The sequence below is a fragment of the Rana temporaria genome, chromosome 3 (genome assembly GCF_905171775.1).
Source record: "Rana temporaria chromosome 3, aRanTem1.1, whole genome shotgun sequence".
Lineage (NCBI taxonomy): Eukaryota > Metazoa > Chordata > Amphibia > Anura > Ranidae > Rana > Rana temporaria.
In genome coordinates, this window is record NC_053491.1 from 253348476 (window position 1) to 253364605 (window position 16130).

Genomic DNA, 16130 nt, shown 5'->3' on the forward strand with positions numbered 1-16130 from the left:
TCAAACGCAGCCACTGTGCCATCAATTGTCACCACTGTGCCATGCCATCAAACGCAGTCACTGTGCCATGCCATCAAACGCAGCCACTGTTCCATCAATTGTCACCACTGTGCCATGCCATCAAATGCAGCCACTGTGCCCCTCAATTGTTGCCACTGTGCCAATTGTCACCACTGTGCCCTTTAATTGTCACCACTGTGCCCCATGATGCCACTGTGCCCCATGATGCCACTGTGCCCATTGTCACCACTGTGCCCATTGTCACCACTGTGCCCCATGATGCCACTGTGCCAATTGTCACCTCTGTGCCCTTTGTCACCACTGTGCCCCATGATGCCACTGTGCCCATTGTCGCCCCTTTCCCTGTAAAAAGCACTTACCTGAATTTAGCATTTATGTTCAGTAGCTCTTTCTACAGTAGCTCTTTTTCAGGGTACTTTCTAAGGGTATTTTCATGTTCAGTATTGGGGGGGGGGGGGGCACCGGCGCCTAATAGAGTACCGGAACCTCTTTTGGCCCACTTAAAACACTGGTCTACAAGCTATGGTGACCATCACTGAAAATTGATCACACCTGATGTACTGACTCATTTCTTGAGACACCAAACAAGCCAGGAAAGTGGTTAAAGGCAATAAGAAGCTAGAGGCATTTGAAAAGGCCTGTTTGTAGGAAAGCTAGAATGCAGGGTACAGTGTAATCTCTGGGCTTGAATTTACTGCGCTCACGCCAGGAAAAAGTAGTAAGTATTACATTACCCTAAACCTGCCTATCTTGCCTTCAGGTACCAATCAGAGACCCCCTCTATCCTTTAAGACCTGGGTTTCAACAGCAATGCCATTCATGCTAGTGAATGTGAAGAGGGAAGAATAAAGGGCCATGAGATTACAGATCTGGGCTGTTGGGAAAAAGCCAAGGGTCTTCTGCAAGCAATCTCAGTATGTCTGTGCATGAGATTTTTTTGGGCCAGTATGGTGTCAGAAAAATTGTCTTGGTCTCTCGCTCTATTATCCAGGGGGAGGTGAATTAGAATGTTTAGTGGAGGGAAGGCATAAATTAGCCTGAACTAAGGGGATAACTAGAACATCAAAGGCAAGAGCTAGAGGATCCCTGGTTTTGGATACAGGGGTTGTTGTGTCTTCCGTCTGGCCACAATACCATACAGGCCTTATTGGTGGAAGGATGGTTGTTCTTCTGGAATGTTCTCCTCTCCACAGAGAATTGCTTTGTCAGTGACAATTGGGTTCTTGGTAACCTCCCTGACTAGGGCCCTTCTTCCTCGATTGCGCAGTTTGGCTGTGCGGCCCACTCTAAGAAGAGTCCTGGTGGTTCCAAACTTTTTCCATTTATGGATGATGGAAGCCACTGTGCTCATTGGGACCTTCAATGCTGCAGAAATGTTTCTGTACCCTTCCCTAGATCTGTGCCCCAATACAATCCTGTCTTGGAGGTCTACAGACAATTCCTTGGACTTTGTGGCTTGGTTTGTGCTCTGGCATTCACTGTTAAAGCAGAACTCTGGGGTCGGCAAAAAAAACTCCATTAGTACACCTCCTACACAAAACACTAAACAGTTATTACAGTTTTGAAATTCCTTACCATTGAAGAGAAAAGTCTAATTGAATTTTCAGGAAGTCGGCTCTGTAGTTCAAAAAATTCTGCATGTATTCTGCCAAGGAGGAGCTGTTAGCACAGGGATTACATCATATCCTCTTCTCTCTCTCTACACTTTAAAGGGGTGTTCCAGCCTGTTTTTTTTTTTAATTCCAATATTTTTATTAAGTTTTACAAATAAAGAGGGTATACAAAAAAAAGAGGGAGGGGGGAATAATCTTCGTCATCGTCAGGAGAACAAACATACAGATACAAGTTATTGCGAATACAGACACAAAATTAGCACATCTTATGTTCCAGCCTCTTTTTAAGTTTATTAAAAGTCAGCAGCTACAAAAAGTGTAGCTGCTGGCATTTAATAAAGAGACACTTACCTGCTCCACAGTTCCAGCAACGCGTCTTCGATCCTAGTGTGGGCACCCGGCAGTGACAGCTTTCGGCTTTACGGCCGGGCACGCACTGCGCATGCGCGAGCAGCGCGGCGCTGTCCGATTGGACAGGCGCTCGCCTACAGGGAGGGGCTGCAATAAGGTGATTAAGCTATTCGCCTTACCAGCCCCTCGGCGGAAGGAGGAAGTGGGACAGCAAGTCCCACTCCTCCTGAAGTCCCCACTCCCCCCCAAAAAAAATTACATGCCAAATGTGGCATGTAAGGGGGCAAGGAGTGGATTAAGCGGAAGTTCCATTTTTAGGTGGAACTCCGCTTTAATCAAACTACATTCCCCATCATGCTTTGTGAATGTGGGAGGGTAGGCCTGCGCATGTTAAATGTCAACATAAATCACACCCCTCATTCTGCAGCCAGATGGGTTACAGCCTTATAAATGCAAAGCATATTTGTGTTCCCCCCCAGCCACAGGAGCAGATAAACATATATGGAGGTTATGACTAAAGCCTTATAGGCTGAAACACGTCAACCTTTCCTATTTGCGTTTGTCTACTGTGGCTTGTCGATAAATACGTACATTTTTTTTACGAGCAACGACCGGAGTGCGGATCATATTTTCTTCAGATAAACATATTGCCCTTACTTTATGTAATCATTACCAAACTGTACAGTCATCCCATAACTATATATTATAAACACTGTACTCTGCAGTAATTCAGTAGTAGAAATATCCCTCCTCCTGCTGTAGCTTTGAGATCTTTCTACCAGCAATCAGTGCATGTATGGTGTATGAGCACATCCCTAGCCGCACCACAGAAAAGAAAGAGCCAGACCATGCTGCTTTACATCAGCATTTGGGCAAGTAAATGTCATAAGAGACAAACAAAAACACTTACTAATCAATAACACAATAATGGTGGGACCCTCTAATGTATAGAGATCTGAATAAACTTCAATAATCACCACAATAGCGGTCTCTGTGATATGCAAAGTCACATATAATACACATCAGACATGCAAACTGACTGCAAACTTTGCAGGGATGGTTGAAACCTCTCCTACACATATTTGGCAGTGGACGATGTCAGTAAAGCAGTGGACTCCTTACCAGAGCAGCCTATCAATGCCCATAAGTTCAATCTCATCGGTGCAGTTTCATCAGTGCCCAAATGTGTGGTCTCATCAGCAGCCATATGTGCAGCAGGGATTGTAGGAGACAAGCCGGATGACAGCAGATATCTCAGCTGTGACAGATCTTGTATATGAAACACCGCTCACTGTAATGTCCCGCTTCTCGGACCGGCATTGTGATAGGCAGCACACTGGTCTGGGAGGCAGAACATTACGGCGACTGGTGTTCATATACAAGATCTGTCACAGCTGGAGATCTCTGCTCTGTCATCTGGCTTGCGTCTCCTACTATCTCTGCTCGGCAGCGACATAAGTGGGCAGGCAGCAACGCTGGCAGGAGCAGAAGAGGGGAGGGAGGACGACACCACCTCCATGGGCGGTACAGACCAGGGGGTGCGAGACCTCTTCGCCCACTACAGCATGCAGGGACAGAAGTACAAGTCCCTGCTCACTGTGGAGAACTACAACTGGGCAGTGACAAGACCTCTGGCTGGGAGTACTTGAAGAATAGCAGCCAGCGGTCTTACAAACAGGATATCACCAGGCTATTACAGAGGGACTGCAGAGCTCAGAAGACTATGGGTGGCATATTCGGTGAAGGTAGAAGATCAGCAACAAAGACATAGAAAAAAAAGACGTTCTACCTAAACCAGGGTGCCCAATCAGTGGCCCGGGGGCCACATGTGGCCTGCAGAGCCCTCTGATGTGGCCCACGACCACCTGCTCTGGAATGGCTGGTTGGCAAGCCCATATTGCATGTTACCGACCTGCTATCCCAGAGCATCAGTGTTGTGAATGAAGCCGGCGGTAGAGGAAGCAAGTGGCTTTTCAGAAAATGGACCACACCTGCAGAATATAATAATAGACGTCTATGGCAAAGTGCAGCTAACCGGTGGAAAAACCACAGGTACACTGCACCGCACCCACGGTGTGGGTAGACCGCAGACCATCAGTGTAAAAGCAGCCTTAGACTCCTTTCACATGATCGGTCCGACCCAATCGGACCCACCATTCACCTCTATGGAGTGGCAGATGTAAACAGATTTTTATCCGTTTACACCTGCCTACCTCCAATCCGATGTGCTAAAAAAAAAAAACAGAAGTGGATTCGTCTCCTTCCATCTGATTGGATCAGAGGTAGAGCAGATTGAGCCGTGTCTGTGTCTGCTTTACATATGCAGACTGGACACAGACCTGTCATCTGCCCACTCCGTTCATTGTGGCCCGCGACTAATTACCAAGTCGCTTAAGTGGCCCCCGGCCTTCGAAAGGTTGGGCACCCCTGACCGAAACTGTGGGACATTATATAAAAACAGGTGTGTGCCTTTCTAAATTATGTCCAATCAACTGAATTTACCACAGATGGACCCCAATCAAGTTGTAGAAACATCAAGGATGATCAATGAAAACAGAATGCACCCAAGCTCAATTTTGAGTGTCATGGCAAAGGCTGTGAAATCTGTAATAAATTGGCAAAGATTTCAAAACAAACTCTTTTCACGTTGTCATTATGGGGTATTGTTTGTAGGATTTTGAGGAAAATAATGAATTTAATCAATTGTTGGAAAAAGGCTGTAACATAACAAAATGTGGAAAAAAGTGAAGCGCTATGAATACTTTCCGGATGCACTGTATGCATCTGTCCAGTTTCGCACTGAACATAGATACCAGAAGATCCACATCCAGAGTTCTCCATTTTTGACAGAGCTCCATGAACACCTCTGGGCAAAGAGTCAACTTCCAGAGTCAGCTGTTGATGGCTGAAAAAATCCAAATTACAGTCCACCACACTGGGAATGTGGACTGCAGTGAGGACAGGAACACTGTCTGTCCAAGACAAGATCAGTCTACCTGAGAGGCCTGAATCCTGATGCCTCCCTGATAATTTATGTATACTACTACTGTGGTGTTGTCCAACTGCTCCGACAGGGAGGCTCTTTAGTCGCACCAAATGCAGTACAGTAAGACAGATCATCAACTCCAGGATGTTGATAGACAATGACCTCTCTACTGGGGTTACAAAGTTCCCCAAACTGAGATATTCTCCAGAACTCCACCCCAGCTCACCAGGCTGGTGTCCATCATCAGGACCCTCAAGGACAGAAGGAGGAATGATTTTTCCATCACCAGTATGCACAACTAGAGCCAGAGACTCTGGATTCTATTGGGGGGTCCAGCAACTGCATGCTTTTGCCCCATGCTGACAAGACATTCAACTTGAGGGGTCTGGAATGAAACTGGGAAAAAGAGACCACCTCAAAAAGGAGGCCACTGTCTTTTCCAGAACCTTCATGCAAAGATGTATTGAGAGGTTTTGCAGTGAAAGCAACTTCCACTTGGGTTCGCAGAGCAAGACATTTTTACTTGGGAATGATCAATCACTCTTGATTGGACCGTGGTCAAATCAACCCTACATATTATAACCTTAGGGATAGGACCAATAATTACTTTTGGAAGTTCAGGATCCATTCAAATCGTTTGAGTCCACACTATTAAATTAACATTGATCTTCAAAAGCCAAGCAGACTGCTCAAAAGCAAGTCATCCAGGTAACCCAACAGGTACAGTGGATATAAAAAAATGAAAAATATAAGCTTTGTGATGTAAAAAAAAAAAAGACAAATAATTTCAGAACTTTTTCCACCTTTAATGTGAACTATAAACTGTACAACTCAATTGAACAACAAACTGAAATCTTTTAGGTGGAAGAAATTAAAAATAGAAAACTAAAATAATATGGTTGCATGATTGTGCACACCCTTAAACTAATACTTTGTTGAAGCACCTTTTGATTTTATTACAGCACTCAGTCTGTAGGTAGGAGTCTATCAGCACGGCACATCTTGACTTGGCAATATTTGCCCACTTTTCTTTGCAAAAACACTCTAAAATCTGTCAGATTGTGAAGGCATCTCCTGTGCACAGCCCTCTTCAGATCACTCCACAGATTTTCAATCGGATTTAGGTCTGGATTCTGGCTGGGCCATTCCAAAACTTTAATCTTCTGGTAAAGTCATTCTTTTGTTGATTTGGATGTATGCTTTGGGTCATTGTCATGCTGAAAGATGGAGTTCCTCTTCATGTTCAGCTTTCTAGCAGAAGCCTGAAGGATCTGTGCCAATATTGACAGGTATTTGTAACTGTTTATAAAATTACCTCTACCTTGAAAAAGGCCCCTGTTACAGCTGAAGAAAAACAGCCAAAGCATGATGCTGCCAACACCATGCTTCACTGTGGGTATGGTGTTCTTTTGGTGATGTGCAGCATTATTTTTGCGCTAATCATATCTTTTGGAATTATGATCAAAAAGTTCAACCTTGGTTTCATCAGACCAGAACACATTTTCCCACGTGCTTTTGGGAGACGTCAGATGTGTTTTTGGAACATTTAGCCTGGCTTGGATGTTTTTCTTCACAAGAAAAGGCTTCCGTCTTGCCACTCTACCCCATAGCCCAGACATATGAAGAATACGGGAGATTGTTGTCACATGTGCCACACAGCCAGTACTTGCCAGATATTCCTGCAGCTCCTTTAATGTTGATGTAGGCCTCTTGGCAGCCTCCCTGACCAGTTTTATTCTCGTCTTTTCATCAATTTTGGAGGGACGTCAAATTCCCGGTAATGTCACTGTTGTGACATTTTTTCTCCATTTGATGACTGTCTTCACTGTGTTCCATGGTTTATCCAATGCCTTGGATATTCTTTTGTACCCTTCTCCTGACTGATGCCTTTTAACAATGAGATCCCTCTGATGCTTTGGAAACTGCCAACCATGGCTTTTGCTTTTTGGATGCGACTAAGAAAATGACAGGAAAGACCTACTAGAACAGCTGAACTTTATTTGGGGTTAATCAGAAGCACTTTAAATGAAGGCAGGTGTGTACAGACTCCTATTTAACATGAGTTTAATGTGATTGCTTAGTTTTGAACACATGTACATCCCCAGTTATAAGAAGGTGTGCACACTTATGCAACTGCATCATTTTAGTTTTTTACATTTTTACCCCCCCTTAAAAGATTTTAGTTTGTTTTTAAATTGAGTTGTAGCGTTTATAGGTCACATTAAAAGGTTTAAGTTCTGAAATTATTTATCTTTGTCTAATTTTTTTACATCACAGAAACATGACATTTTAACATGACATTAGTAGACTTTATATCGCCCCCAAGTGATAAATATTACTTTTTAATCAGTCCTTCACATCTGTTAAAATTTTTTTTGCTCAGCAGATATAAATGACCTATTGGGTCATATAATGCCTTAAAATAGCAGGGTTACAAATCCTCCCTCTCCATTGGTGTGTTTCGCTCATCCATCCCTCCGCTCTACAAGAGATAAGAAAACAATCACCATTGTGCAACATTTCACACCTTTATTTAAATGTTAAATTCACACTCACATGTAAAAAACGCAAAGAATCGCATAGAGCAGGCTGCCAATACAGTAAATCCCTGCACGTCCAGGTTTCCCACAGCATCTGACATCACGTCCTGCCATCAATGCATTTTGTAAGTAGGACTTCCTCAGGAACGCAGTGGGCACTAGCCTGCTATAAAATCACAGTTTAAACAGCCCTTCTGTCCTTACACAAGGACCGCCCACACAACAATTTGAATTGCTCTTTCACCCTTACTCCAAAAACCCATCCACATATCAAATACTATCCCCTATAAAACATTAATAAAATCATGCCCTTATGCAAGTTCACATTTTAATATAGATTGGCTAGCACCTCTGTCTGGCTTCCCCAGATTCATTAGTTTGAATCCCACCCAAGACACTACCTGCCTGCAGTGTACATGCCGACAAAAATATATGTAAAGCGCTGCATAAATTGTTGGCACTATAGAAATACCAATATATAAAAAAATACAACATAGATCTCTTTGCTCCATCTAGTCACAGAAATAATACTCCTTATACAATTTGCATGTAAAATATAAACGTATGCAGATATGTAAATTTCCCAATCTCAAGAATGAGGTAATGAGGAACAATTTTGAAAAAAAACCTTCAAGTTATATAAAATATAATAAATATATATATATATGCATTGTCAAACAACATATAAGCCTCCAAAAAAAAAAAAAAATTAAATCCAGTTCCACATTTAGCACTTAAGGTTGCATACAATCCAACTCGTAAAGCCATCTCATTTCATAGTGAGAGATTTCCCTCACCATATTGGAACTACACCAATGTCCTTTAATGGTATGCTACAGATTTTTTTATTTTTTTTATAGTCTGTTATAGAAGGCATTATATGACCCAAGAGATCATTTATATCTAGCAAGTAAGCCATTTTTAGTAGATGAGGAGCATGGAGGTGAAGGACTGATTAATCAGGCATATTTGGTATGTGGTGAATATATTCACACACAAATTGCCTTTGAACTATTCACCGTTTATACACTGAGTGTTGGTGTATTTGACTATTTTTCTGCACAAGTATATCATTTATTTTATGTATATGATGTGACACACACACACACACACACACACATATATATATATAAAATTTAATTTACAACACTGGTTTATTGACATATACGGTACTCATTCACTATTTATCCTGGAACGAAAGGTTATTCCAGCAGCTTTAAAAAGTGTTTAAGCAATTAGGGACTAGAACGCAGGTTTGCATGGAATTTATAACATGACTACCCTGAGCTTGTAGGAGCCCCAAGGCTGGAGCCAAATCTTTGGGGAAATCTCAGGGCACATTGACAGGCCAAACAGCCAGGCCACAAATGGAAAAGATCTGTCCTCCACCGCAAAAGTAGGAACTGTTGGCGAGGTTGGGAATTTGAAATATGCAGATCAGAATCCTTGATATCCACAGATGCCAGAAAGTCCAATATGGGACTTTCATTTGGTCAAGCTTTTTGAGTGTCTTGAGTGCTAGAATAGAACTTGGGAATAGTTGAGAGGTTCAACTAGAAACCGTGAAACTTTTCACTCCCTGGAACTGGTCTGCAATCGCCCCCTGCCAAACATGCGTGAAAACCTCAAAACGTTCCTGCACCCGAGCGAATGGAGGTAGCCCTTCATTATGAGGAAGACTTGTCTCCTGGCATTGCAGAATATAGAGTCCAGGTATTTTTATGGAATGAAGATTGGCCTAGAGCCCAAGGTCTTTGACGAAAGGAATACTTCTTAGACATGGAAAGGTTTGTAAGGCTATTGCGCTGCAGTGTTCGACTTCTTTTAAAGAGGCAACAGGGTACTTCCTGGATACAATTATCCAAAGCAGGGACATACAAACGTTCTTGAAAAGGTAATCGTTCAACCTGCTTCTAACAAGGCAGTTTCACTGACCAACAGGTTAGCCATAAGATCCTGTGCATGTGTACAAATAAGACACCCAGGAGAGACAGCTGTTACCGCTTCCTGACCAGCCGTCGTCATACTGCGGCAAGGTGGCTTGTTCCCACAAATCGCCGTAGCTGTACATCGGTGCGGGAACTTGCTTTTGTGGGTGCGCACGCTCTCCCATGGGCCAGCAGGGCAGTCAATTAGCGGGTCTGGCGGACTCGATGTAGCCTATGCAGGAAGACAGATCTGTGTGTTTCCCTACTCACACATTCCCCCATACAGTTAGAACACACAGTGAGGGAACACATTGGTCGCCCACGATGTTAACCCCTTCCCTGCCAGTGACATTAGTACAATAACCATATTTTTAGTACCAGTTACTTCAATAATGTCACTGGTTCACCAAAATAATTCAAAAATGTCAGGTGTCCGCCGCAATGTTGCAGTCCCACTAAAAAAGCACTGATCGCCGCCATTACAAGTAAAAACAAAAATTTTATAAACATGCCATACATCTATCCCCTATTTTGTAGACGCGATAACTTTTGCGCAGATCAATATATGCTCATTGCGATTTTGCTTAATTTTTTTTTTATATTTATTGTCGCTCTTTTTGTTTATAGCGCAAAAAACACAGAGGTGATCAAATACCACCAAAAGAAAGCTCTATTTGAGAGAAAAAAAAAGACAATTTTGTTTGGGTACATCGCACGACCACGCAATTGTCAGTTAAAGTGACGCAGTGCCGTATTACAAAAAATGGCTTGGTCAGGAAGTGGGTAAATCCTTCTGGGGCAGAAGTAGTTGAGGCAGTGTTTTTCAAATTCAGTCAAGTCCTGAAAACATGACCTGTTGGGGCGCCTTGAGGACTGCAGTTGAGAAACACTGCTTTAAAGGAATCTACCAAAAAACTAAGGGAACAGGGAAAATTTCTCCAGGTATCTGCCAAACTCCATATTTCCCACAGTGAGGGTCTCCATTTTTCATCATTCAATAGGCCCAAACCTTGAGGGCTCAACCCACTCCTACAGTCACCAAAGCAAGTTGTAAGGTCAACCCCACTAGAGAGGAGGCGGCTTTAGATAAGGCCTCTAGATGTTTGTCAGAAGAAACCTTAAAGTGTAATTTTTTGTAATGTAATTTCACTTCCATTGTCATTCCACTCCCATCTGTGTCCCATAGAGGAGATTTACCTTTACTTCCTGCCTCAGTCAAAACAGGAAAAGGAAATCCCTCCAAAGTGAGGGAATCCTGGGGTGTCTCCAAAACTAGTGTCCCTATTGGAATATTTCCCCTTTTACTGTTCTGGTGTTGACCCAATTTTTTTACTTTCACTTTGGATAAGAGTGGTAAAACAGAAACAAACGGGGTGAATCTACAGACAGCCATAAAAGCCGATAGGTGCACAAATCCCTCGCCACTATCCAAAACAAAAAAAACAAGAAAATTTGCCTTTAGTTTAACCAGTACCTTGTCTGCTGGAACCATGAGGGTCTATCTAAAATGGGAAACTGACAGTTCTACAGCAGCATACTCCATTTTTGATAACTTGGCTTTCCACAGGGTATTGGTGGAATAAACACCTTTTTAGGTAAGCCCAGAACACACGCAGCACATCCTTTAAGTTGGGATTTACACGAAAGGATTGGCAACGCTAAGGCTACTTCCATGATCCTAATCCAGTAACCTTTTGAGCAGATGGCTCAGGAAGGGGCAAGGTCAAAAATGTGTCTGAACCACTTCCTCAAGAAAATCAACACAGGCTTTTTGAGTGAGTATAATGTGATAACGCTGTGACCATGGCACTCTTAAGGAGTGGCTACCTCTGAAGAGGACCACTTTACTTCCCACCTCTCCCTCCAGGGGGAACTTCAGCAAGCTCCTCCCCTATCATTAAGGGGGAGGGGGAAGGTGAGTTTTTTTTCTTGCGACCAAGATGGTCTAAACCAGAAAAGCTTTTTTGACCCGATGATGCGCTAGAGGGCAAAACTCATTGATTAGAGTTTAGAGTGCAGGCAAAACGCATTGGGTAGAGTTTAGAGTGCTGGACTGTGTGGCAGCCACTCTATATTCATGCACTCCAGACCATGACGATCTGGTCAGTGGATCCGTTAAAAGGACAGCTTCCATGAGAGCGGTTGTCGTCTGGGTGATTACAAAGAGCGCTGTTGCTGCTTATTATTTTTTGCAACCACATGTTCTGGTGAGTGCGGCGTGTTGGTGGTGGTTTTAGCACAGTGGATTTTCAGTGTAATTCATGCATCTTGAATGAAATTGAGGAAGATTCCTGAATACCATATGTTCAGGAATTGGTGGACTTATTATACAAACTGATATATGGACCATTGATTGGTCTCTTTATTTGTAAATTTATTTTTCATTAAAAAGTCTTCACGGATTAGTGGTATAAATTTTTAGATGTTAAAATTTGCTTAACACTGCACCCATATATTTTTACATACCTGAAAATATCAGCGTAACCCTATTGTATTAGATCTGAAGATACCCTGTGTCCTGGGATGTACAATAAAGAAAAGCAGTTAATGTAGAAATTCATGCATCATGGCATGGCAGAAGACTCAGCAGAGAAACAGCTCCAACACCTAACAAAAAAACTATGCTGGGAGTCAGAGGGGTAATGCAGAGTTGTATTAAGCTTTGTCAGTCTCCAATCACATGGAGGTGAAGCATAATCCAATAGTCTAAAAATGTACTCTATTGTCCTGTGATATATAAAAGAAAAGAGAAATAAAAGAGAAAGAGAAAAAGAAAGAGAAAGAGAGAGACTACTAAAAGGAAATCTCAATCGGCCTAAGCAGAAAAAGGGAGAAAGTGTCCAGTATTGAAGTGGTTATTCACACCATTCCCCTCCAGCGGTGCCTTGCATGGCATAGATGCCAGGTTTGGTCTGCCGCTGACAGTTGAGTGGCAACACCATTTCTTTTTTTGACTTATCAGTGATCATTTCTGGCTGTTTCCACTATACGTGAAGCCTTAGGCCCCTTTCAGACGTCCGCTCCGCCTGTCCGTTATTACAAGTCCGTTAACGGACTTGTAATACATCCCTATGGGATCGCGTCCGTTAGCGGATGGAGCATCCGCTAACGTCCGTGTCCGTCGGGATCCGGTTTTCGGACGGAAGAAAACCCTATTTTTCTTCCGTCCGGCGGAACGGAACTGATGCAGACGGACAGACGGTCCGTCTGCATCCGGTTCCCCATAGGGCAGAGCGGAGCCGAGACAGGGAGGTCTCTGCACTGTGTGCGGGGACCGCCCTATCCGCCGACAGCTCATCGGGAATCCCCGCTGAGCCGACGTAAACACACGGAGCGGACCCAGAAACGGTCCGCTCCGTGTGAAAGAGCCCTTAAAGAACTATAGATTGAAGCATGGAGTTTACATATTGTGGGCCGAGCTGGGAAATCTTGCTGAAAAAAAAAAACAAAAAAAAAAACAAACACACACACACACACACAAACAGTACATCACTTAAGCACTTAAGACCCGGACCAAAAAGCAGCTAAAGGACCCGGCCAGTTTTTGCGATTCCGCACTGCGTCACTTTAAATGACAATTGCGCGGTCGTGCGATGTGGCTCCCAAACAAAATTGGCGTCCTTTTTTCCCACAAATAGAGCTTTCTTTTGGTGGCATTTGATCACCTCTGCGGTTTTTATTTTTTGCGCTATAAACAAAAATAGAGCGACAATTTTGAAAAAATGCAATATTTTTTACTTTTTGCTATAATAAATATCCCCCAAAAATATATATAACATTTTTTTCCCCTCAGTTTAGGCCGATACGTATTCTTCTACCTAATTTTGGTAAAAAAAAAAAAAATATTGCAATAAGCGTTTATCGGTTGGTTTGCGCAAAATTTATAGTGTTTACAAAATAGGGGATAGTTTTATTGCATTTTTATAAAAAAAAATTTTACTACTAATGGCGGCGATCAGCGATTTTTTTTGTGACTGCGACATTATGGCGGACACTTGACAATTTTGACACATTTTTGGGACCATTGTCATTTTCACATTTAAAATGCATTGTTTACTGTGAAAATGACAATTGCAGTTTGGGAGTTAACCACAAGGGGGCGCTGATGGGGTGTGTTTACAACTGTAGGGGGGTGTGGCTGTAGGTGTGACGTCATCGATTGTGTCCCCCCCCATAAAATGGGATCACACGATCGATGCGCCGCCACAGTAAAGAAGGGGGAAGCTGTGTTTACACACAGCTGTCCCCGTTCTTCAGCTCCGGGGACTGATCGCGGGACTCCAGCGGCGATCGGGTCCTGCGGTCACGGAGTTTCGGACCGGGTTGCGATAGCGTGCCCGCGACCCCACGGCTGGGCTTAAAGGGCAACGTACGTATACATTGATGTGCCCAGCCATGCCATTCTGCCGACGTATACCGGCGTGAAGGGGTCCTTAAGTGGTTAAAAGCTGCACACCAACAATAGTAATTTAAGAAGCACTGCTCCTGTGTCAAAAACTTAATATAGAAGTTGAGATTGTCCTTTACAAAATCATGCCACATTATCAGACGGTATTAGAGGTTGGTAAGTTTCTGTAGGGTGTTATGTGATCCAAAAACACACACGGTCCTGCCAACTACATCTCTCAAGAGCCCTCTAAATCAAAACAGGTTTGTTCTTGGGGGTGGATTGCAGCAGGAAAAAGCAGAACAGCCTGCCTATATCTTTGACAAGGCCCTCCTACTGCAGGTAGTGCCAATGTAGTGACATCTGTGCTACATTCACAGAACTACTAGGAGGCACTTAGCAAATGGGCACCCTACTGAAGTGACTATTCTCTATTACAAGAAAAGTGTTGCTGCATGCAATTTCAAGTAATGCTTTAGGACTGATTTCAAGTACCTACAGAGTCTATAATGGTAATGGAGGGCACATTAAGTAAAGTTGCACTTGCAGCTAAACAAATACACATTAAGAATCTGAAAATTCTGCTACATTTATGCTGAAAAAATACATTTATACAAACCAACGTACATATATATAAAAAAAGGTTTATTGTACTTCAAATACACAAACTCAACAAATGCCTCGTTCCAAAATGAACCTTCAAAAAAAAAAAAAAAACACACATGTCTAGCGGTGGAATAGTTTCAGGAACTACTTTGATTAGTAATCCCCCGTCTATTGCAAAGTAAATGAAAACGATGTTCGGGGGGAAAAAAAAAAAAAAAACATTTATACAAGATGATTAAGTCAGTTGTGTCTAACAACAGATGAAGGCCTCATTCTAGGGTCTGAACTTGCTGATATTTTTGAAAAAGAACCAAGAAGAAAAAAAAAAAAACACCTTTCCAATTTAATAAATGTAATGAAATCAGCTGTGGAGAAAAACAGACTTGTATTCCAGCAAAGTATCTTTCAGTCTGCCATGAACAGTCCAAAAATACTTTCCAATGGTTACCCGATCCAATAAAATACTACGTTGCTCTGCTGTTATGGCACCATACTTTCCAGTCAAACTGACTTGTAGAAATCAGATGGCTTCAGATGATGCAAACCATTTGAATATTCTAATAAAGAACACAGCTGTGACACCTAGATTCGATTTCTAGAGTGTTGGACAGATAACCATTTTCCAGCATAATCCTGCTCTTCTTTTTTTCTCCTTGTGGACATGAAGATATTTGTATTTGCCTTTTTCTTTTTTTCTGCAGTTGTTTTTTAGGAGAATGACCCAAGATAAACCTTGTGTTTTTGCTCATGCAGTTGTTGTGAACAGTTGGTATGTACTGACATATATCCACATGTGGCATGTTCTGTTATTTTGTGGTTCTTCGTGCAGGCTCTGAGGCAGTTGGTGGAGGCGGTGGGCCACGTCTATCAAGATCGTCTACATAGGATACAATAAGTTTACGTCTCTCGTCGGGAATGCAGTCAAGTACTAGATAGCGTTTGTCATTTTGTAGAATCTTTTCAACGTCCTTTAGATGCTGGTCAGATTCTTGAACGGATTTCTTTGACCTATAAAAGGAAATATCCAAAATCATTACTTTATTTTAAGCGCTGCGCCAACTGTTGGCGCTATATAAAACCTGTATAATAATAATAATTTGTTTGATCCGATTCTCTTGAAGTGGAAGAGTATTTATTTTAGTTTGCAGTGAAGCAGGGTTTGAACAAACTGGGTCATTACTACCGTCTATAATTGGTCCTACTGTGACAACCAGAACTCTGCCAGGTTAAACCCACCACCTTAGGAGTTTGTTCATATATTTCCATACAGAATGCATTAGGAGGGTTTTGGCAGCATTATGAAGAAAATCCTTCATTAGGAATACATAGAAAAAGGCACCCCATATAGTAAAACAGAAAGTTAATCTAACAGCAATGCTAAAGTTAAAAAGGCCATAGTGCCATTAAAGAGGAACTGCAGTCTGCTCACATAATTTGTAATAAAATAAACAAATAAAAAACAGCTATTCTGAGGCTACACTCCAACCACTTAATATTTAATATATACTGTGATTCTGTACTTGCCAAATATGCTGCAGGACCTCTCCCTCCACTGAGTCTGACTGCATCCAGTTTAACTGTGAGCAGCTGAAGCTGCTTCCTGGATTTACAAAGAAAGACACGCCTCCAGCTCTGTAGCCCCCTTCCTGGCAAACTTTCACAAGCGTGAGAGAGGGAGCTGTGCATGATGTCATAAGC

The 16130-nt window shown here is 42.5% G+C and overlaps 1 protein-coding gene across 7 annotated transcripts in view; it reads right to left on the reverse strand.

Moving 5' to 3' along the window:
• Nucleotides 1-14450: 14450 nt before the first annotated feature.
• Nucleotides 14451-16130, reverse strand: part of TCERG1 (transcription elongation regulator 1) — an 87919-nt gene continuing 86239 nt past the window's right edge. For all 7 annotated transcript variants that reach the window (XM_040344579.1, XM_040344577.1, XM_040344576.1 and 4 more), the window contains one exon: nucleotides 14451-15440. In XM_040344579.1, coding sequence (XP_040200513.1) covers nucleotides 15239-15440 — 202 coding nt within the window. In that variant the 3' untranslated portion in view covers nucleotides 14451-15238. The remainder of the gene's footprint in view (nucleotides 15441-16130) is intronic.